Source organism: Drosophila sechellia, chromosome 3R (assembly GCF_004382195.2).
Source record: "Drosophila sechellia strain sech25 chromosome 3R, ASM438219v1, whole genome shotgun sequence".
Taxonomy (NCBI): Eukaryota; Metazoa; Arthropoda; class Insecta; order Diptera; family Drosophilidae; genus Drosophila; species Drosophila sechellia.
In genome coordinates, this window is record NC_045952.1 from 14,931,805 (window position 1) to 14,954,261 (window position 22,457).

At 39.7% G+C, this 22,457-nt stretch overlaps 2 protein-coding genes across 3 annotated transcripts; one reads left to right on the plus strand and one right to left on the minus strand.

Moving 5' to 3' along the window:
• The first annotated feature begins 352 nt into the window (after positions 1-352).
• On the plus strand, positions 353-10,256 carry LOC6606506 (RNA-binding protein squid). Of its 2 annotated transcripts, XM_002031271.2 has the most exons (8): positions 353-713; positions 3,242-3,282; positions 3,343-3,617; positions 3,691-3,934; positions 4,019-4,147; positions 9,352-9,459; positions 9,895-10,063; positions 10,128-10,256. In XM_002031271.2, the coding sequence occupies exons 1-7, from the start codon at positions 547-549 to the stop codon at positions 9,966-9,968; spliced, it is 1,038 nt and encodes a 345-aa protein (XP_002031307.1). In that variant the 5' UTR covers positions 353-546; the 3' UTR covers positions 9,969-10,063; positions 10,128-10,256. The 2 variants fall into 2 exon arrangements, with proteins under 2 accessions (XP_002031307.1, XP_032579087.1); XM_032723196.1 differs by lacking the exon at positions 9,352-9,459 and having other exon boundaries at positions 368-713.
• Positions 10,257-11,546: 1,290 nt separating this feature from the next.
• Positions 11,547-14,464, minus strand: LOC6606507. Its single transcript, XM_002031272.2, has 9 exons — positions 14,292-14,464; positions 14,088-14,214; positions 13,873-14,016; positions 13,641-13,813; positions 13,374-13,580; positions 12,931-13,312; positions 12,664-12,874; positions 12,173-12,610; positions 11,547-12,115 (listed from the first exon to the last, which is right to left on the minus strand). Exons 1-9 carry the CDS (start codon positions 14,325-14,327, stop codon positions 11,647-11,649), a joined length of 2,187 nt encoding a protein of 728 aa, XP_002031308.1. The 5' UTR covers positions 14,328-14,464; the 3' UTR covers positions 11,547-11,646.
• Positions 14,465-22,457: the final 7,993 nt, after the last annotated feature.

A 22,457-nucleotide genomic window follows, 5' to 3' on the forward strand; every position in this document is an offset into this window, starting at 1 on the left:
TTATAAATATATTTAAAATACTTAATATTTATAACGTTAATACAACTAAAATAATTTAAATAATCGGGTAACTTGTACATAGTGTAAACTGGGCTTTAATATATTTGTATACTATTTTTGGTATTTATTTCATTTTCTCTTCATAGGTGTGTGTACATTGTATAAATCAGAGCTGCCATACTGCAAACAGACAGGGCACGCGCCCATTTAGCCCCATGAATTGGCTTATTTGATCTGGTATCGTATTGAAAATCACAATTTAGTCCTTGGCAAATGTACAGCTAATAATCCACAGGTGGAGAAAGCGAATACAATACAAGTATTTATTGAAATAATACCAAATCGACTTGACTGGCAAAACATCAAGGTGGCAACGCCGCACCCATATACACACGCTGCCGTTTGCATTTGTCATTTTCCGGTCGTCATTTCATTCGTACGCGCGACTTTTTGGCGAGTGTGTATAAAAATCTCCGGCTCTGCGTAAAAAACGAATATCGTACTGCCTAGCCACCGAAATTAGTAAATCAATTGAAAACGCACAAGATGGCCGAGAACAAGCAAGTGGATACAGAAATTAACGGCGAGGATTTCACCAAGGACGTGACTGCCGACGGTCCGGGATCTGAAAATGGTGATGCGGGCGCCGCCGGCTCGACCAACGGCAGTTCGGACAACCAATCGGCTGCATCCGGCCAGCGGGACGACGACAGGTATGTTCATTATCCGGCGGATACGTTTTTTTTTTTTTGCTCTATTTTATTTTTGCAACGGGCAGCCGATGATCATGTGCCCCCTATAGAATCTCTGCTTCTATATAGTGTATATTGCCTACTCTGTTACGTAAATGCGAAGCTAACGTCGTTGGTTGAGTTTCATTGGGTTTTACGGGGTTCTGCGGGGGAAGTCTGACCCCTTTTGTGTTCTCTCTCGCTTGCGCTCGTGCGTCGGAGTGTGTTTATGTGTGTGTGAGAGGTATCGGTGCGACTGTACTTCAGTCATATTAATAGAATCTTCGGGCCGAAATGCATCATCACAGTTTCGGGAGACATGGAAAATTTTTAACGTTTTCCCCTCCACACACACGCACTTTCCGTAATGAAAACCAGAGTTTTCTTAAGTTTGGAGCACATTTTCTCCCCTTTGTGAGGTTATGTTTGTTTCCCACGTTGCCCCACACACACACTGTGACGCATACGAGCACAAAAACATACGGTTGCCTTTCACTTGCAAAAAATGTGACGAAAAAAAACGTTGGAAAAAGTTATGTTTGTATTTGTCAGGGTATTCTTTTTAATTCGCATTACTCTTTGGTTCGGCTATTCGTTGTTATTTTGTGCTCTTCCAGTTTTGTACCCAAAATGGCGGCTGCATACAGTCATACATACCAACCTAACGCCCGCTGTTCTGTAGGTGTGTGCGTGTTTTGCAGTTTTCACTTATTCTCTTTTGCTTGCCGGCTTCGTTCGCTCGCCATCTCTTTTGCGCGCTCTCACTCTCAGAGAGCGTCAGCCGGCGTCGTTTGGAGTTGCCAAGGCGCCAAAAAATTAATTTAACGAACATTTAATGTAAATTATAAATGATAAATAATTTTGATGGATTAAAGCAGAGAGATGAGATGATGATTATCAAGTAGAATGGTCCTCTTGTTTGCTCCCTGCGTTTTGGTTTTTAGGTCTAGTGTACACTTCATTTGCCCATCCTTTATGATCATTTTATATCTAAGTTTAATCTTAAGTCACACGATACTGTACATTTAAACGATAATACGAAACCAGCGCTGACGAACCAGATGCAGAGAATCCCCCGTAAAGGAAAAAGAACGGAATGGAGAAATTAAATCGAAAATCATAGCTTATCCTGTTGTCTTGTGAGCGAACTAACCTTGTTCCTCTCCGGCAGGTTTTGAGAGAAGTGAAATGGCCCAGGTCAGGGTTTTAAGCTATGCTCAAGACGGATACGGATATGGATTCGGATATGGATTTGGATTCGTATTCCTGCCCCCGGCAAACGTTTACGGATTCGGATCCGGCGGACTTATACTTGGAGGATACGCAACCCTCTCCACACTCCAGTCTCCAAAAGTCTCCGCTCCGCCGATACTGATGCTGATGGTATTTATCTATCTAAAACTAAAACAATCAATCAGTCAGTCAGCCAATATATAGAACTATCGACACACAAAATTATCAAGAAATTATCTCGATTTAAAATTGGATCCATATGTAAATGAGTATATATTGTATTGTATCTCTTAACGTATAACTTCTAAATTACCTAAAAAAAAAAGAAAGACAAAAAAGTACCAAGTAATCGGAGACAGAGAGAGACCGAGTGAAAAAGAGACTCGCAGTTTTTTCGTTTTGTTTTATGAAGCTCAGAAACTATACATTATATATCGCCCGAAGAAAGAAACACAATGAACGAATGTAACGTAACGAATTGCCACAATAAAGAAGCACAATCACTAAATTGCAATCGAAATTCCGCCGCCGTGTGATGAGACTGTTCCAAATTTGCCGGGAATCCGCCGAGAACGATGAGATATCTTTCCAAAAAGTCCAGAAATCAATGAGAGTAACGTACATCATAGTAAACTATAAGTGTCTATGCATATTTTTTCAACATTCCTTTTTATATGAAAAAATAAAATAAAATAAAATAAACAGCCAAATAAAGCAAGTAAAACTAACCACAATCCAGCATAAAAATGTTTGCATTATTTTTCTCATCCTATTGAATAAAGACTAATTGTTAATTGTTATTTGTACAAACAAAGAATCTTAAGCATACCCAAAACAAAAATTTAATAATTCACTCTTGCATATATACTATATACTATATATCTATATCTTTCGCTCGTTTTGTGTCTCTCGATCGATCGCTCGCTCGCTCCTCGAACTCTTTCGCTCATTCCGAGTTTGCAAGTTTTTTGACACTATCCGATCAATTCTTTGATTGCAATACAGTAACTAAAGCAATTTTTCACTTCAAATTTGGTGAGTTTTTTTTATTCGTTTTGTATTCTTGCCCAGTCATCAAATTCTTTTGCAGCCAATACGAAAATCAGTAAGAGAAAAAAAATTTAAAGTAAATCAAGAAAGTATTTGCCTCGCGCATCAAACACAACCTATTTTTCGTGCCTGATTTTCCCTTCCCCCCCCCAAATATTTCCCTAAATCGATATTGAAATGTTTTAAGATACCATCAAACTAACCAATTAATCTTTAAACTTTCGCAGGAAACTGTTTGTCGGTGGTCTGAGCTGGGAAACGACTGAGAGTAAGTAAAAAACTAAAACTAAAAAAACAAATGCTAACAAGCGTTTTTCTATTATTTCAGAGGAACTCCGCGATCACTTCGGCAAATATGGCGAAATCGAGAGCATCAATGTCAAGACAGATCCCCAGACCGGTCGATCCCGAGGATTCGCCTTCATCGTGTTTACAAACACTGAGGCCATTGAAAAGGTCAGCGCCGTGGAGGAGCACATAATCAACAGCAAGAAGGTCGATCCCAAGAAGGCCAAGGCCAGGCACGGCAAGATCTTTGTCGGTGGCCTCACCACAGAGATCAGCGACGAGGAGATTAAGACCTACTTTGGACAGTTTGGCAACGTGAGTAACCCTAAAGCGGTAGACGGTTTTGAATTTGCCAATAATGACTTACCTAAATTATTTTTGTTTAAAGATCGTCGAGGTGGAGATGCCATTCGACAAGCAAAAGTCGCAGCGCAAGGGATTCTGCTTCATCACCTTCGATTCAGAGCAGGTGGTGACGGATCTGCTGAAGACGCCCAAGCAGAAGATCGCCGGCAAGGAGGTCGATGTTAAGCGTGCGACGCCCAAGCCGGAGAACCAGATGATGGGCGGTATGCGTGGTGGCCCACGCGGCGGTATGCGCGGCGGACGCGGTGGCTACGGAGGACGCGGTGGTTAGTACAGACGCTGACGAAGCAGTGCTTCATTGCTTCTCATGGAAACCGGCTTTAAACTATATATTTCACACCATCCCATAGGCTACAACAACCAGTGGGACGGACAGGGATCATACGGCGGCTATGGCGGCGGCTACGGCGGATATGGTGCCGGTGGCTATGGCGACTACTATGCCGGCGGCTACTATAATGGATATGACTACGGTTATGGTAAATACAACAAACAACAAAGTAGTGCTCAAAACAATTATTACAATAACAACACGTCGAGTAATTACCATCAAAACAAGAACAATAGCAACAACTATCAGCAGTTCTAAGTAGAGCTCAGCCGCATAGAGCTGGTCAGCAACAAAATCAGAAAAAAATAATCAAACAAAGCAAACAACAACAACCGCAGAACATAAAAAACCTAATTTTTGCCATAGACCTGATCTGATCCAAAATTTCCACGTTGTTGTGTTTCCCATTCAAACAAAACTGAGAGAAAAACAAAAACAAAAGTTTAGCTGCATTTCGATATATAGTAATATATATATATATATATATATATATATATATATATATATTTATTTATATATGCTTATATACCGCATGCATTGTCTTTATGCATATTTGCATATAAATCATGTTGGTATATGATGTCAAAGAACAACAACATCAAAAACAACAACAAGAAAGAACAACAACTACGAAAGCAACGTCGCTAAAAACAAGAAAACTTTTAAAAATTGTAGATTTGAAAGAGAGAAAACAAGAAACATTTCTTTAATGCTAACATGTAAATTTTAATCTAATCGTTCATTTTATATTGAAAAAAGAGAATGTGTATTTTGACAGACAATTTTCATCATTTAATATAACAAGCAAAATCGCAATTTTTATAAACACATTTATATCTATCTTATTATATATATAAAACTACGTATAATTTTAAAGGCATATAATTGATGTTTAAAATTTTAAAGCGTACCTTTTAAACGAGAGTTCATTTAAACGAAACATTTAATTACCAATTATTAGTTGAGTAGCATTTAAACATAAAACTGACGAAGCGTGTGTAAAAAAAAAGATGTGTTGTTAAAAGAGTGAGAAGGAGCGATGAGAAGAGTAGACGTGACGTTCAAGTCGAGGCATATATAATGCTACCATCCTGCCATTAATATGCGACCACCAGACCGGACCAACCAACAAACAACCAGAACAACAACTTGGTTGCCTTCAACAGACTTTCCAAAGATGACAAATACCTCAAACGCAAGGGCAGCAAACAAACAACCAGAAGAACAGAAACCCCAGACATAACAACAAACAAAGAAACATGAAACACAAGAGAGGAGCATGTGCCAATTATGTGAAACTGTGTGAAACGCCAGTGTTTTTGGCCTTTTGCGCAATTGCAACTTGTGCCTTTTTTAATTGTTAACTAAACTGTTATTGTTTGAACACACTGAAACCAAAATCTGTTGAAACACACAAACACCTACACCACACACACACACAACCACTTTCCCCCCAGCAATCCCATAAAATAGTTATTTAAATAGTTTCACCTTTTGTTTTGTTTAACAAAACACTAAACAACAAGCAACCAGAACAGAAACGACAACAAACAACAAACAAAACACACGAAACGCGTAATCAAAGCTTTGATTCAATGTCTATTTAAATATATATATACCTTATATATAGCATATAAATATATTTTTAGATACATATTATTATTCCGGCAACGGGATGATATTCACGTTCTTTGCAATGCATATGTTTTCGTATGCACCATACGTCAATATACCTACCATATATATTTATATCAAATATATACAAATGTTATATATTTATACATAAAACGTAACATTTAACTATGGTACTATTTTTGATAGTATTATTTTAAGGCAAATCCTTGTAAAAACAACTACAATACGACAAGAGCACAACAACCAGAAGCTCTGAAAAGATCTGAAGGCCTCGGGGGGGTCCAAAAAAGTCAGTGCAGTGTATCCGGGATATTATCATTCCGGTGGAACCACTGCAGCAGCACCCCTCCCCCCGCGCCTCATTCGTTAGATCGTTCTTTTATTTGCTTTATTTGCATTTCCGCTGCACTTTCTTGACCGAAACGTAACGTAATGTCCGAAGCAATCCATTTTTGAGGCTTGCTTCAGTTGCACCGCGAGCGCATTGCGGCATTCTGCATGTTCATACGTTGATTCCAGGATAAAGAACTAAAAACAAACAACTAACTAACTTACTGAACAACGACAAGTAATTACAACTGCAATAGCAACATCAACAACATCTTAATTGTAGCAGTACAAAAATGCAACTTTTCCAACAAACAAAAAAAAAAACGAATCATAAAAACACACTTCGTCAATTTTAGTAATTTTAATTCAAGCATATATACATATATAATTTTTTCTTATGGTTTTTAAAAGTTAAGTCGAGCAACACTAACAAATCACACATACACAAGCATTGCTATTCGCAAATGTATATATAAATACTTCGTATAATTCGTATATCTTTGAATTTGAAATTAAGCAGAACCTTGAAATGAACTTTTTGCTAATAATTATCCTATCAAATGTTGTCAATGTGCGTCGACAATTTGACTGTATACCAATTATATATACATTTGTACATTTACATACACCTTTAATCATAAACTTTGAGTAAATTGTTTTACAAAGAAATTGCATGTTTCTCAATGTTTTTAGCAAGTTGTCTGTATACAAAGAAAACTAAACAAAAAAAATCTAGGCAAGATAAGAAAAAAATTTATTGACATTTATATTAAAGTTATCCCAGAAAGAAAAGTTTTTATATACATTTTATGCTATATTTTTATTAACTATTATACCGATTATTATGATGTTTAAATGTGTAAACAAATTTTTTTGATATAAACAAAATTTTTGTATACCTTTACATATACTTACCATACAATTATATAGCAATAATTTTGTGCCCCCACTTTACATTAAAACCCTAATAACAATATATTCTTAGTCTTTATAATTTCCTATTCCGTTACTACTCTACAACTACAACTTGAAATTCTAAAACTAACAAACCAGACCACAAAAAAAAGTGCGGGGAGCTGTAGCTTAAACACCGAGTTAGATCTGTTGAATAATATACGCCAAGTACGCAGATCGGGTGTTTCGGTTCCCGCTCCCTGCATTTGTACCCGCAATTATGTAATATTACTTTCTTAACTATGATTTTTGAACATATTTATATACGATTATATGATTGTAATACCGAATTTTCCGATGTTTCGCCTCACAAAAACGAAAAAAAGAAATCAAACTAAACGAACCCAAAACATAAGTAAAAGAAACCCCAATGAGAGTTCAACTCAAAACACAGCCACCAACCACCCAAAAGCGAATATCCAAAAACGATCGCAAGCTGCGCGCCTTTGTCTTGTCCAAGCTTCTCGCAAGCGGTTAACCGATTGCCCGGCCGACCCGGTAACCGATACAACCGGTGACCGAGGGTCATTGGTGAGAACAACACCAGTAGAGCCACTATATCCATCTACTATCCACCGACATCCAAACAAAGCAATCAATCAGGCAATCAAGCAACCAAGCGACCAGAGATCGAGCAATCGAGCGATCCGCCATGCAAAACCGCACCAACAGTGTTAACTTTTCACTTAACTGTAACGTTTTTCATTTTTTACTTAAATCTTCCTTTTTCTATTACATTTAAAACGTATATATTTACAAGTAACTTAGCGTAATTAATATTTGTTTTTAGTAAAATGCATTGAAAAACTCTAAAAAAAAAAGAAGAAATATGAAATGATAATATAATGGAACCACTAAAGTAATGAATGAATTAAAATATTGTCAAACCGATTCTGAGACAATTCTTAAGCTACAAATCCAGTTTTCTTGTTTTTAACAACAGCTACAACAACAACAACAATGAACACGAAGAGTAATTATTATAATCATTATATTAACTCGAGTATAAAGTAAAATTTGTTGACTATTTGCATTTGTTTTTGTTTTTCGCAAAACGTTTTTTATGACACGCAAAATAATAATATATTCGCGACAGACTACTCCGCATCCTCATCCCCCTCCCCTTCCCCCTTGACCAGCCTTATAATTCCCTAAGATCCTTCAATGGGACTGATTTAAAAGAAAATTTAAAATGATCATTTTATTACTTTTTGCTGAGGTGAGACATTCAAAATACACACACACAAGAGCAGCAAATGAAATCACAAATATATTTGGCAAAAACCTTACAAAATTATTTACCGAATATATTCAATCGAACGTTTACAAAGTAATTAATTTTAACAAATTGAAATGCTGAAATTGTTGTGTGGAAAATGAGGTAAAAATTAAAAAACATAAATGCATAACGAGTGCTGTAAGGAAATGAGAAATCGAATGAATTGATTTGAATTGAAAAATCCATTGCAATAGATTGTGAAACATGTTAATAAGTCGAGTCGCGTCCGGTCGACAACTAACCAAAATCTGAGACAACAACCAGAGTTATATTATATAATTATATATAACAAAGCGAAAATAACAACCAATCCAAACGAGAACCGCATGTATGTGTGAGCGCCGCCTTGCGCCATTTTCCTCGACATTTGCAAGAGGAAAGCGCGCGAAAATTGTTTTTTAAATTTTTATTGTGTACCAGCAACCAACAGCTACAACAATCGACAACTACACATGTTAGAGCAACATTTTAACCATCAATCTTATAATCAAAATCCACAAACAAGAAAAATGAGCAAATAAAAGAAAAACGAAAAAAAAAAAAACAAAAAACCAGACAACAATTTTGTGTGTATTTCAGTTTCCGTCCACAACCCCCCACCCCTGATCTCTCACCCAACACCAACCACAATCTCCTCCGGATCCGGAGCAGGTGATTCCTTTCCAGCTCGCTCGGTATGTGCCATTTGAATTGTCTCCCCTCGGCTCGTCGGCGTCGTCCAAAACTGGGCGGCACAAATTTTGACCAAGCGAAAAAGTAAAAGAATACAATTCCCCCCGATCCAAGTAATTGATAGTTCCACTCGACCGAAAGTCCTGCCAACTAGCCAGTTCTTGTAAAGTGTATTGTAATCAAATATTTTATCAGATTTTGTGCCATTAAACGTTGTAAATTTACTTTGATAACATGTTAGTAAATGTAAGAATTCAACAATTCCAACCAAGTCGTGACCACTTGGCTCATAATTCCTAGCAATAATTTAGGCTAAAGTAGTTGGCAGTACCAATTAGATCCATCTTATTTTAGTTCGTGCCGTTTTACACCATTTTATAAGATAAGCTTTGTTTGTGTTTTCATCAATTTTCTGTACGAACCAATCTGCGCATGCTGTGTGTGTGATTGATTGCACCACGAAATGCCATTGCAACCAAAAGACGGCTACGGTTACGGCGGCGGCTTTGAGGGTAACGGCTACGGCGGAGGCGGTGGTGGAAATATGGGCGGTGGTCGCGGTGGACCCCGCGGCGGCGGCGGCCCCAAAGGTATTAACACTAAGAAGCGCCTAGTAAAAACAAAAAAAAACTATCTGTAACCAACGAATTGAGCCCTCATTCCTCCTATTAATAAAAACTACATAGTGTAGTCTACTATTCGCAATGATTTAAATTATGTTTGTAAAGCAGTTTCATCGTTTTTGGTTTATATCCTTCCTCCATTGGCTTTTCTTGACTTATGTTTTTTACTTTATTTTGCTATGCTGTGCTGCCCCCCACTAGAATTGGTCAAAATTTACAAAGAAAAAAAAGAAAACCCAAGTCGTTTGGCGTAGTTAAAGATATCTATAGATGAACCCCTCTCCTTTCCTACCCGCAGATGTTGAGCATGTCTTTCTTTTTGCCTGATTTAATCTGATACTCTCGATTCGAAGAATTTAACTGACTAATGCCTTGCACACTTTCCAAACGTTTCCACAACAGGCGGCGGTGGCGGTTTTAACGGTGGCAAGCAGCGCGGAGGCGGTGGACGCCAGCAGCGGCACCAGCCCTACTAAAAAGGGGGCAGGGGGCGTGGGCGGGCATATTGGGTATCTCGCATTCTCCGGATAACTGCAAACTATTTGAATTTTACCTAGTTTAGTTTGTTATGGTGAGTTTTTAGCCATCATCGATGCTTTGTTGTCAGTTAATTAATGTTGATTATTTCATTGCAGCATTACTACAAGAAGCAACACACATCTCTGCAATGGGTAACCACATATATACATACGCCGTTGTATATATCTGTATGAAAGAAATGAGGAAAAATGGAAATGAATAGACTGGCTGGCTGGGAGCAATAATATCAACATCAGCAACCTTAACACACCTTTACACACTTGATGTGTAGCACCATTCCAACTACAGCATCATACGCAGATAAAAAGCATCATTTATACCATACAAGGCAAAACCACAAAGCAAAACAACAAAAAAAAAAAAAACAACACAAATATAGATACACACACATAGTTAGGCATACACATGTAATTTTTCAGCAAGTGGCTAATTTTTCATAGCCACACGCTCATTAAGCCGACAAACCAACCAACCAAACAACCAACCAACCGCCCACCAAACAACCCTTCAACCCGTGCAAAACCACAAGACAACATTGCAGGGAAACGTGGCAAACAACATTTGCCAAACTAAATGCTGTGCAATGCTCACGTTGTCCGTGTGTCGAAACTAATTTGTTTTTCTAATGTAGTCCCATACATTATGCGAGGTAATTGTTTAACGCGTCAGTAGAGCACAGGATGTCGGAGAGATAGGAAAGATAGAAAAAGAACACAGAAGAAATCAAACAAAAATACTTACAAAACAAAATACAACTAAAATGTTTCATATATTACACAATACAATAGAGTATAAGTATTTGTTTAACTTTAATTATGAATTAACTGTAATATGTAATAATAATTATAGAACCAACAAACAAAAAAGAAGCAAGCGTTGACTGGCTGGCACATCGGGTTGCCTTCTTCCCGTTCGATTGAGAAAAACTATATACGATATTCGATATACGATATACGACAAGACAGGACAAGAAACAACCTACAACAAACAAAACCACCATATTACATAATACTAGTACCGAGCAGAGAAAGCGGAAACGAGATTAGTTTTTGTTTTCCAGATATGTGTATTACGCTCATAGACTACATATATACATACATAATACATAATACATCTATATTTATGTACACTTCTGAAAGGGAAGAGATTTATATTTTAATAAAAATCGAAAGCCACACTCTCTACGTACACACCCACAATTGTATAGACCACTGCAAGAATGCGAATTGTTAAATGAAATCTATCTATGTATACACTACTATAGCTATATGAAAATCTTTATGAAATCGTCCGACCGTCAAGCTGAATGAATGGCATTAATATACATAAATGCCGAATGTGCGCTGGACGGGCAATTTAGGTAGCATTTCGAGGAAATCAATACATGGAAGCGTGGATTTTCCCCCTTAAAAAAATTAAACATTCTCAAGCGAAATTACAACCTAACTTAATTGAATGATAGGAGATCAGTTTTAAAGCGAACATTACATTAAAGAAACCTAAATTAAAAAGAGTCCATCAATTGTTTTTTATTTTACTGATAACATTCAAAAATTTGGACAAATGAAACGGAATACACTTGGAATTTGGAGAGGGTTAGTTTTCGCGCCACTCTTAGTAGTTGCGCTTCATTTGGCCGGTGGCAAAGAGCACGTCGAGGATTTTCAGGAACTCCCGGTAGTTGAACTCCATGCACATGCCCTTCTTCACGCCGAAGCACTTGCAGATCGCTTGGAACTCGCGGCTGCTCAGCATTACATGCATGTCGCGCACCGTGATGCCGCGCAGGAATTGATTCTGCGTGATCGAGCCGCACTGTTCGCGATCGAAGTCTTTGAACACCTGGCTCAGATTGGAGATCTCGTCCGGCTTGCGGGCCAACTTCATTAGGGCCTGCGAGCAGATGGTTCGCTCGTCAAAGCTCAGGAAGCAGTCGACGCAGTCCAGATTGGGCAGGTGGAGTAGGGGCACGGCGGTCACCACCTGGTCACCCATGTTCGTGTCCAGTTGGATGAAGATCTCGTCGAGGGCCTTGCAGAAATCGCGATAGCGAATGCAGGACACGCGATTCGGTGAACGGAAGCTGGTCATGTTAAAAGGATAAAAATAAAATATAAATATAAAGTAACGAGTAACTCACATGTTGCACAAGATGTTAGCTTCCTCTTCCTTGATGATTACACTTGAGTTATCCAGGGCTCGCTTGAAGTCCGATTCAAGGATCTCGCCCTCGCGATGGCGATCGTAGTCCTTCATGAACTCGATGACGGCCACGCTCTTGACCACAGCCTGTCGCTTGGCGTTCGTAAGGATGCGCACGATGACCTCCTCGCTGATATCCTCGGGATCCAAATTGTCTCTCGCAAACGGTGGACACTCCACCAGTTGCTGCTTTGTGACCAGCGCTGGCATGGCATACTCCGCCGGATCGACGTCATCCAAAAACTTGGTGTAGCAAAAGCCCAGCTCATTTCCATATCGACTCAGCACAGAGTCCTGCTCCGGATCGGACAGAAGGATGCCATTGGTGCGGAAGATCTGCTTGGTAATATTGCAGCGCACATGTCCACTGTTGAGTCTGGAAAGGAAACGCCAAATAGTTCAATCTTCATTTAAGATCGGTAAACTTACTTATCGTAGCTTCGGAAGAATGGATGCAGATAGAGGCGACGATTGCGGATGCGTATCTTAATCTTGGCCATGGCATCCTCACACATATCACGAACATTCGCCGACACAGACTCCCAGGGCACGGCACCAGGTCTGGGCAACTCCTGGATGTGACGAAGTGGCGATTCCACCACACACTGTGGCATCTTCTCCAGGTTCTTAATGGTGAATACTAAAAACAAAGAACCGTGTTTAGAGAATTTAGTGCATATAGGGTTCACTCTTCACCTGTATCGATCTCATCAGCGAAATTGCGCCAACGCACTCGATTGATATCCACGGGATCAGTGTAGCGTTCCAGCAGGATGGACATTTCCCTCTGGGTCAGATATTTTCCCACTCCCATGTTGGACAGACCGCGCTCAAATTGATTCTTGGTGATGCTGCCCACATTTAGGCTATCATAGCACTCCAGGAACTCGGAGGTGCGCACTTGGCTCTTGTAGACGTAGTTCTGAATGCAGAACAGAATGTCGCACTGATTTCGATTCTTTTTGGGTGTACTGCAGGCATCAGGAAAGATTGGATGCACTGCCTTGCAGCCATCAATAGCTGGCAGTTGGGAAAGTTCTAGGTCCACTAAACGTCCAGGGAAGTCCTTGATAATATCCTACATACGGTACACATTCCAATATATGCGCGAATTCCTTATCATTGAAGTTAGCACTTACATGCGAGTTGTCCAGCAGATGATGCTCGCCCAGGTATGCTATAATATTATCGATGTGCTTAAGGAAAGCCACATAGTTGACCAGGTATCCATCCTTCATATAGCGTCTGAGAAGGAGCAGAAAATCTGACTCCGAAAGTGGTATCTTCATGAAGTGCAGCACACGAGAAAAGTGCGCAACGGTAACAACTCCAACATTTTGCGCAATCTACAAATAAATTGAATGGATTTTTAATATGGTGGGTATAGGATTAAGCAAATCAATCACCAGTTCGTAGTCCTGAAAGTATGGCATGAGCGGAATATTGCATAGTTGGGCTATCTTGAGCAGGATCAGGCAGAGACGTCGTCGATCCTCCGGCTGGGGTACAACATTCACATGCCAGGGATCGTTCCACTCCAGTCCCGTAGCTAGATCACTTTTGGCGGTCTTATGGAGTGCTTTAATTAAATGGTTAATAGTTATATTAAAGATTTTATTTGACTAAAAATCAACGTACTTTCGCTGCACACGACCTTGCAGAACTGACGATACGCCACGCGTCCATCTCGAATTTGGAAATAGTCAGTGACATCCCGGAGTTCCGACTCGGACATGCCGGCCACCTTGCGATACTTGCCCAGCACGGCGGTGAAAATGGGCTCTGGAGAAGATGGGTTAGGTCGTAAAAAGGGCGCAATAAAAGAGGGCAATACATTCGAAGGATGTGCTCACCGGACACGAAGCCACTGCAGCAGGGATCATGCTGCTTTAGGTCGGCGCAGATGTCAAAGTTATAACGAAAAATGGCGCCCTGGATTTTACGACATCCTCGCCAGATTTGATTTAGCTCCATCTCCTCCTAAACGATGGCATTCAAATTAGTTGACCCCGTTTAATGGCCAACACATATGACTGGCAATAGAATGGCCAACTCACTCTGTCATCGCCCTCTTTAATCTTGGTCGAATGCATCTTGGTTTGGATAAACTTTTTTCGGATTTTCTTTTTTCGATTTGCAGCACAATATGTGGAAAATGTTTACAAAAGTCCTTAAAAGGTGTAAGTTTGTCTGTCTGTGTGTGTGTGAGCGCTAACCCGTTGAAACAATGAAATCAAAGGCTACTACTTGGCCAGCTAGCCATTACAAATTGGATTTCTCCGCTGCGCCGTGTTTGCTTTGTTCCCGTGGCTCCCACGATGCCGCGACTCACGCAAGGAAACCGCCGAGCAGTGCTACACTAATCACTTCCTTCGCAAGGACCTGGGTCCTGGGTCGTGGATCCTGGTTGGCCGGCTTTCACTTTTCTACAAATCGCCTCCAATCACGCGCTCATTCGTCCAGCAGTTTGTCGCAATGCCAGCAACACTTTTATTCAATTTTCTATAAATGGCAGGGGTGAAGGAGAACAGCATGGGAAAACTTAATGGGTGAGGGCGAAAATATCAGAATGATTGCAAAAAAAAAAAACATCCTGGCATCATCAAATGCAATTTCATTTTATTGGAAAATCGCTGGCCAACCAACCAAGCAAACCGCATCCAAAGCCAACCAACAGTAACAAATCACTGCAAAAATAGCAATTACAAACTAAGTATTTTAAAATGCATGTAAACAATTACAAATTGTTGTGTTGTTTTTTAAGTCTCTAAATAATAGTAATATCTCAGGTAACCGATCTTTAAACAGATATCATAAGGAATTACTTAAAGTTTCCTAAAAGTTCACAATGAATAGCAGCTAAGCAACAAATCCATTGTAAATTTATATTATTAATATGGTTTAAAGTGACTTTTAGACTCTATTGACATTTTTACGCACCTGAAGTTGCCTCAAAATATTTACCTCAGTGTGGCAGCAGCAAAAGGCAACCTTGTGCAGAACTGACTCTTATGTTAGTAACCTAACCCAGTGACCCTCCCACCCTGCAACGCCCAGTTCTAGTCAAGGTTGATTGGCGACGACAGGTGCCCTGTACACCCGTTCACCTGCCCACTTCAACGTGGCCATTCTGGCCACTTCTGGCCACGCGACTAAAAATAAGCTAAAGGGCGGTCCTCGCTGGCATTTCTATTGCTTGTTTAGATGCCCTTTTTGCTCCCAGAGTCACGAATGTCGCACTGTTATGGAGTCAATGCGCCAAATGCCTAGGTAAATATCATTGTTGGTGCAGTGATATTAATGTAGCATGATTGCATAAAAATTCTAAAGATTCGCCATTTTAAAACACACATCTTCAGAATACTAGATATTTGGTCCTCCAAGCCGGATTAAAATTTTTTGTAATAGTTATATACCTATTCTGTCATATAAACAACTTCAACTGATGATTCTACACCATAAGTCAGACATTCTAGAATTTTGGTCCTCCAATCCGGATTAAACAATTTTAATGTTAATTTCATAAATCTAAAGAGCGGCACATTAGGTTTGTTTTAAATTGACCCGTTTAGCATAAAATGGTTTTATTACGCTCCGTTTTGTTGCAAATCTCCGTGTTTAATTAAATTTGGTTATATGCGTGCCGGCCAAATTGGTTTGCAGAATCGTAATACCCGGAAACGGTTAGTTGGCAGTCATAAAAATGAATTGCAATCATTATCGTTGCTTAGATGAGGTTTGCAGCCATCAAATTCCCCGGTTCCCACTCCTCAAAACCCCACCACCCCCTCCGCACTGCGCTACCTGTAAAGCGTGCTTTATTGCAATTTTTATTGCACATTTTGATTTACTCAGCCATTGGAGCCACGGGCTTTTGAGCTGGCTGAGCGATTCTGGTTGGGGCATTTGGCTTTTGGCCCGGGGGCTATGTGCGTGTGGGTTGATGGCCAGGACATCGATTTGCTCGTGTTTTGTCCTTACTGTCTGACCCGTTTGATTTGATGCGGTGTTAAATTATAATTACAGGTTGGAGCTGCTGAAATGGGGTCGTTCGTGGGCTGCTGAAACCGGCCAGAAGAAGGGGGTTTTCGCAGCTTATCGCGCACAAACATATGGCATTTTGTCAGTTAGTTTTGTCTGCCTTCCTATTTTTCGCACACTCGCGAATGCAAGGAGCTTTACACTGATAAAAAGCGGGGTACAGGGATGTATAATATATTATAATTACAAGTTTACAGATAAAATACAATTTTGTTTTATTTTTAGTTAGATTTATTTAAATATATTATATTTTATTTTTTTTTGAATACTAATTCTATTTATTAAGGTTTCAAAAGGAATCGTTCAGTAATTCCTCTGTACATAACCTAATGTGTGCAGTGCCTTCAGCTGTTTGCATGTGTAGGTAGACAAAGTACTCGCAAATATATTCATGAACCTGGTGTACATCTGCATAATGCATGGCAGCAGCAGCAGCAAAAGAAGAAGAATCGGTGGCAGTGGCAGGATACGCCAGTTGGCGGACTTTGCCTTTTATTTTAGTGGCTTGGGCTTGGGCTGTCTGCCGCTGCTTTTGGCGGCCAACTAGTGCGGCTAACACACACACACACACACTCACTCACAAACACATATGCCCAAAGAGAAATATGGGGAAAAGGCAAACAATGGCAGGCAACCTAGTTATCGCCCCGCCATCTTTATTGCATGCAAATGCGCGAAAGGCGGCGCAAAAAGGAGGCGCGTCTGTTGAAATGGCTAACACACACACACACATGCACACATACTTATTAACCAACCGCATGCATATTTATCTTTTGCCACCTCCTGCTTCTTTGTGGAACACACAAACACATCCACAGACAGGCGAGTCCAAGAAATACGATATCTTAAGTGTTAAACAGGCGCTTTGCCAAACAAGCCTGCACTCGCAAACCTTATCTGCAATATATGCGAGTGTGTGCCACGCCCACCGCCCTGCTACTGCAGCTGCTGGTGCAGTTTACACAGTAAATAAAATAAGAAAATATTTATCTATAGTTTCAATATTGTTTATCTACATCAAATAAATATGGTATGTAACTAAACATATTCAAATTTATCGACAAGCCACTGAAATCAACAGGTTTTGCAACACTTAAAAAGTTTTAAAAGAGAACGAAGAACAGTGCTGCATACTTTTAGACACGTGCGTTAAGAAAATGTGGCTAATACCGTGTTACTTATCAAGATTTCCTTCTTTTTTAACTTCATAAATAACTAATACATAGTCTTTAAACGGAAAATGCTATACCTGACCTTTTTTTTTATTATAAAATGCTAAATGAACCATTTAAGTGCAGTGCCTAACCAAGTCAACGTAAATTATTCATTTCGAATTACTGCAACTCCTAGTGCCATTTTTTCGCCGTGCTGGAATTCGAGACCCACATATTTGGCAGGAAAACAAAAAGTGCGGGGAATGGGCTAAGAAAAATAAAAACTGCGCCGCGGCAAATAAATAAAAATGCTGTTCACTTCTGCTGCGGCGCGTTTTATGCGCACTTGCACTCACTCACACACAGACGGCAACGCTCACACGCACACGTGCTAACAGGTGTGAGCTTCCCCTCGCTCGCTCGCACACACATGCTCATACACAACCGCAGAGTCGCAGGCACAGGATCCTTGCTTCATTTTTGTAGTGCATACTTTCGGGCGCTGCTTATAATTCCGCGCCAGAGTTGTAAATATTTGTTCAAGTATTTATTTATGTACTGCCTGCGCGCGTGTTTCACCTGCATACATATGTGTTTGTTTGGCTGTACTTCGCTCTGGTTTTGTGTGAGTTGCGGGCTAAATTAAAATGCATTGCACTATAGCTGGCTTTTTGATTTGCCATTCCCCACCGCAACTGCAAACATGTATGGTATAGTACCATTCAGCTGAATGGCGCACTTTCAATTTCCTTAATGGTAAGCCAGACTCCCGCCGTCGATAGGGATTCAATCCGGCAGCCAGTTAATCGAAGTGCGATAGAAAATATTCATATATCTACCCTCTACATACGGTAAGATTATCCTATTTTATAAAAAATACTTTATAAGTAGCTTGTGACCAAAGACTTTTGTATTTTATTAAGGTGTCCAAAAGTATGGTGCAATATAGTTAAAGAAGCTTTATAAATACTTTTAGACACCATAATAGGCACATCTTTTTATTTCAAATTTGAAAATCATTTCTTGGTTAGCAGAAAACCCATTACATTTTCTTGTATTCACAATTCGTTTTATCTTATTTTTGAAAACATTGTTTTTTTGAGCTTCAACTTTCCAAAAACTCAAAATCAATTTATGCTAAACTTCACTTTTCATAATGCACTTTCAAACGTTTTCTAATTTCTTGAATAAAAATACGCACTGAAGGGGGAACCCCGAAGCTATCTTTTAATGAAACCCGAATGCAAAAGTAATCTGGAAATGCATTTGGCAAAATGCATTCGATTTCATTTCGATGCCAGTCCAGCTAACAAATACTAATCATGGAATCGCCAGAATATTTCTAAGTGGATCAAGCTGGCAGTCATTTCATGGTTTGGAATTTTGCTCAAGGACCTCGGGTTCTCGTCCATGTCCATGTCCATGACACGCCAAAGTTATCAATTTTTTCAGCTGCTCTCTTTGGCCACGGTTCATCAAACATCTCTGCAGACACTTCTTGGCATTTGGAAATTCATTTAAAAAACTTTTTTAATTAATTATGATAATGTCGTAGTGAGCGCAACTCGTTGTGGAAAGGGAAGGGGGAGGCGTCACCAACCTGCCACGCCCCCGCAACTCGACCACGCCCCAATACATTTGACGCATTGCCGTCGAGTAATTCTGACTTCTTTTATTGCTGCATGATGTTCGAGTTGGGTATTTCCTTTTCCCATTCCTAAAATTGTTTTTTTTTTTATCAATGGAATGTTTGAGTTTTCACATTTCAATTTCTGGAATTTTACCCAGCAACTTTGGATGAATCTCCCAGTACGAGTGTGCTTGTGTGAGGGGTGAGAGCTCAAGTTAAAATTAACAAAAATTGTGGGAACGTGGCATGGGGATTGGGTTTGCAAATAAGTTTTGTATTAATGAAATTGCAAATATGTAAAACTTTTATACATGTTTCTTTATAAACTGACAAACTAATAGACTGAGTTTTGGCATGTTGTGTCACTGGGTCGGAGTCGTTGTCCTAGCGCCATGGCTCTCCCTTTGGTCCTTTTTAGGAAATCGGTTCTTGTGTGTGTGCGAGTGTGTGTGTGTGCAAACATCCTGGCAACTTTCTGCTGCAAAGTTTGAAAATGTATTTCAATGCATAGAAATGAATCTAATTTGTAAAATTTCATACAACAGTTGAAAAGTTATAAACGCGCAGGCACTTGCACTCGGCACACGGCTACGATGCAGGATGGAGGATCCTGGATCCTGGATCCTGGGCGCCCCGACCCCACCATTTTGTAATACCGGCTGCACTGCCTCGGCCTTAGCCTCAGCCTCAGCCTTCTCCTTATCCCCATTTCCCAGCCCAGTTACCCATTTCCCATTTTCCCGGCCTGTTTGTGTGAAAACGTCGACAACTTGGCATGCAGATTGCAAACTTTCGAATAGCATCAGCGGCTCTCTCTGAGGCAGCAGCGCAAACCGAGAAAGCAGAAAAAAATAAGTAAAATGCTGAGCAGATTTAAGTGGTGCTTTGTTATGCATAAATAAAATGCTTGGCAAGAAATAAGCAGGCTGGCTGGCCAAAAAGGAAACAACACGAATAATAAGGAACTGGTTCTGGTGCAAGCCAAAACATATTTTCAGTTTATTTAAAATAAATTTTACATTACTTAGCTCCCAACTAAAAAGCTGCAAACATGGGTCATGCCCAGGTCCACGCCTACAACGCCGACACCCGCCCCCTTTTGCCCGCACCAATGCGAAAAGTAACTTACGCCCAGCCAACTTGCAAAAAACTTGTGCACAGCGAAAAAATATATAAAATGTGGCAGAAAAATGTCGTTTATATGTGGAAAAAATCAAGAAATCATACACATACAGATAAAAAGTCATTGCCCAAAGGTATTGTCATAGCCAAAATCAAATAAATGGCCCAAGGGCTGCTTGCATTTATGTCATCGGAAAAAAATTGTATTTTTAATTAAAGGTAACTTTATTTATATGTCATTTGAATATCTTAATTTTAATGGCTTTTTGGATTTCATTATTGAAATTTGATCTTTTCTACCGTTCTATTTCGCCAGGGAATACAATATTTCTTTCTGTGTGTGCAATTGGTTGTCAAATAATACTTTTGACATCCGGCAATAATAAAAACTTATTTCAAAGTTTGCGAATTTGTCAAATAAATGGTTGAACACATTTCATTTACTTAAAATTATATTGTAGTTATAAATTGTAGAATATCTACATAATAAGCAATTATTACCAATTTTCTGAGGATACTTTGGGAACGCTAAAGATCTTACTCAATATCTTAGGGGAACTAGCATGCTTTGCTGCTTTTTTTTTGGCCGTGTGGGTTTGGGCCTGGCCTGTAAAACTGGCTTTGGTTGTGGCACTAGGCACAGTCTACGGCAAGCAGCCAAAGACAATTTTGTTGGCACTAATTGAATGTAAATACAATTTTGCTTTGCTGTCAAGTCTTGTGTCTAGGCGACGTCGCAGCGCTGACGATGAAGACGACGAGGATGTGGATGTGGATGAGGACGAGGGCAGGGACAACGACGAGGTGCAGGTGGCGGCGGAGGCGGAGCTGAAGGTGAAGGACCAGCACGAGGTGGAGGTGAAGGACGAGAAGGATGTTGTTGGCGTTGCTCTATGACGACGTTGGCAATAAAACGAAACGAGCTGATTGTATGCTACAAACAACTGGTGCAGCTGCTGCCAGGATTGCCAGGACATTGAGGACATTCGGGACTCCTCCCGCTGGCAGTTGAGATCTGGAAGCAGTCTACCCAGTCCAGCCTCCATCTTCAGTCCGCACTCCTGCTGAAGTGTCGTTGTAACGTTTGGCACACAGATCAAGTGCAATGCAACGTGCAAAGTTGCAAAAAGCGCAAAAATCAACAGTATAAAATCTTTTATTTAGTGTCATCATCATCAACGCTGGCTCCTCCTTGCTCCTCCTGCTCCTTTTCCAGCCAACTCGTCCTGCGCAATTTGCCGAGCTCCAGCCCGCATCCAAGTTTGGTGCACAAAATGTCATTTGCCGTTTTGAATTGATATTTACTTAAAATTTAATTACGAAATTTGTAAACATAAGTTCGCAGCAGCAGGTTCACATGCTTGGCTTTTTAATAGCGAGATGTATGTGTGTGTGTGTGGGGTGTAAGCCATTTTGAGAGGTCCTGCAGGGGTTTACGGGCTTATGCGGCCAATCAGGACCAAAAACTCCATTAATAACATTAAGCTCGACTCTCAATTCAATTAAAATGCATTTGTTTTAAATTGCTTACAAATTGTTTGCATTCAGGCGTTAATTTTTGTTACACGGTAATTGAATTACTCTTTGCCAGGACAATGTCCAGCCGCAGTTTGGATGAAGGATCAACGTTCGGCAGCTGGCTGAAAAATCGATTTAGCTGGGTTGACCTTTTGCACTTTATAGAACTTTAACAAGGTGTTTGCGCCCTGACAATATGATGTATCTTATCGGATTTATGTAAATTGGTTCACGCAAACTGTACGGTTGCAAAGGTTATACGAAAAGCGTAATGTAACAGTGTTTAAAGGTCATTTATTTTAAAATAATCGTTTATTTTTTTCGTAACTGCCGGAATTAAACTCCTTGCTGAAATATTCATGGTTAAGCCGAAATTGTCGCATACCACCAACTAACTTGATAAGAGGAAAGTCATGTTACATTTTATATTGGTATTTGAGTGCATCTTACTTTTTCAACTAAATTGGGAGCACGTATAAATTCATAACATTTCGTATACGTTACCTGACAAATTCCATATTTAATGTGTTGTCTATACATTTTCTAATTAAGCAATAGAGCGCAATGCCTAAAATGCAACTGATATTTTAAATAAATACACATATCTAGTAATTAACTTTTTCAGTTTGCTTTTATTCCGAAATTAGTTTGCCGTTCAAATGCTGTAATTGATTTAAATAAACAGATGTTTGTTAATTAAATATAAAGCCCTCGCCAAGGAATGGGTAATGTGACTTTTATTTGTTCGAGTTACATTC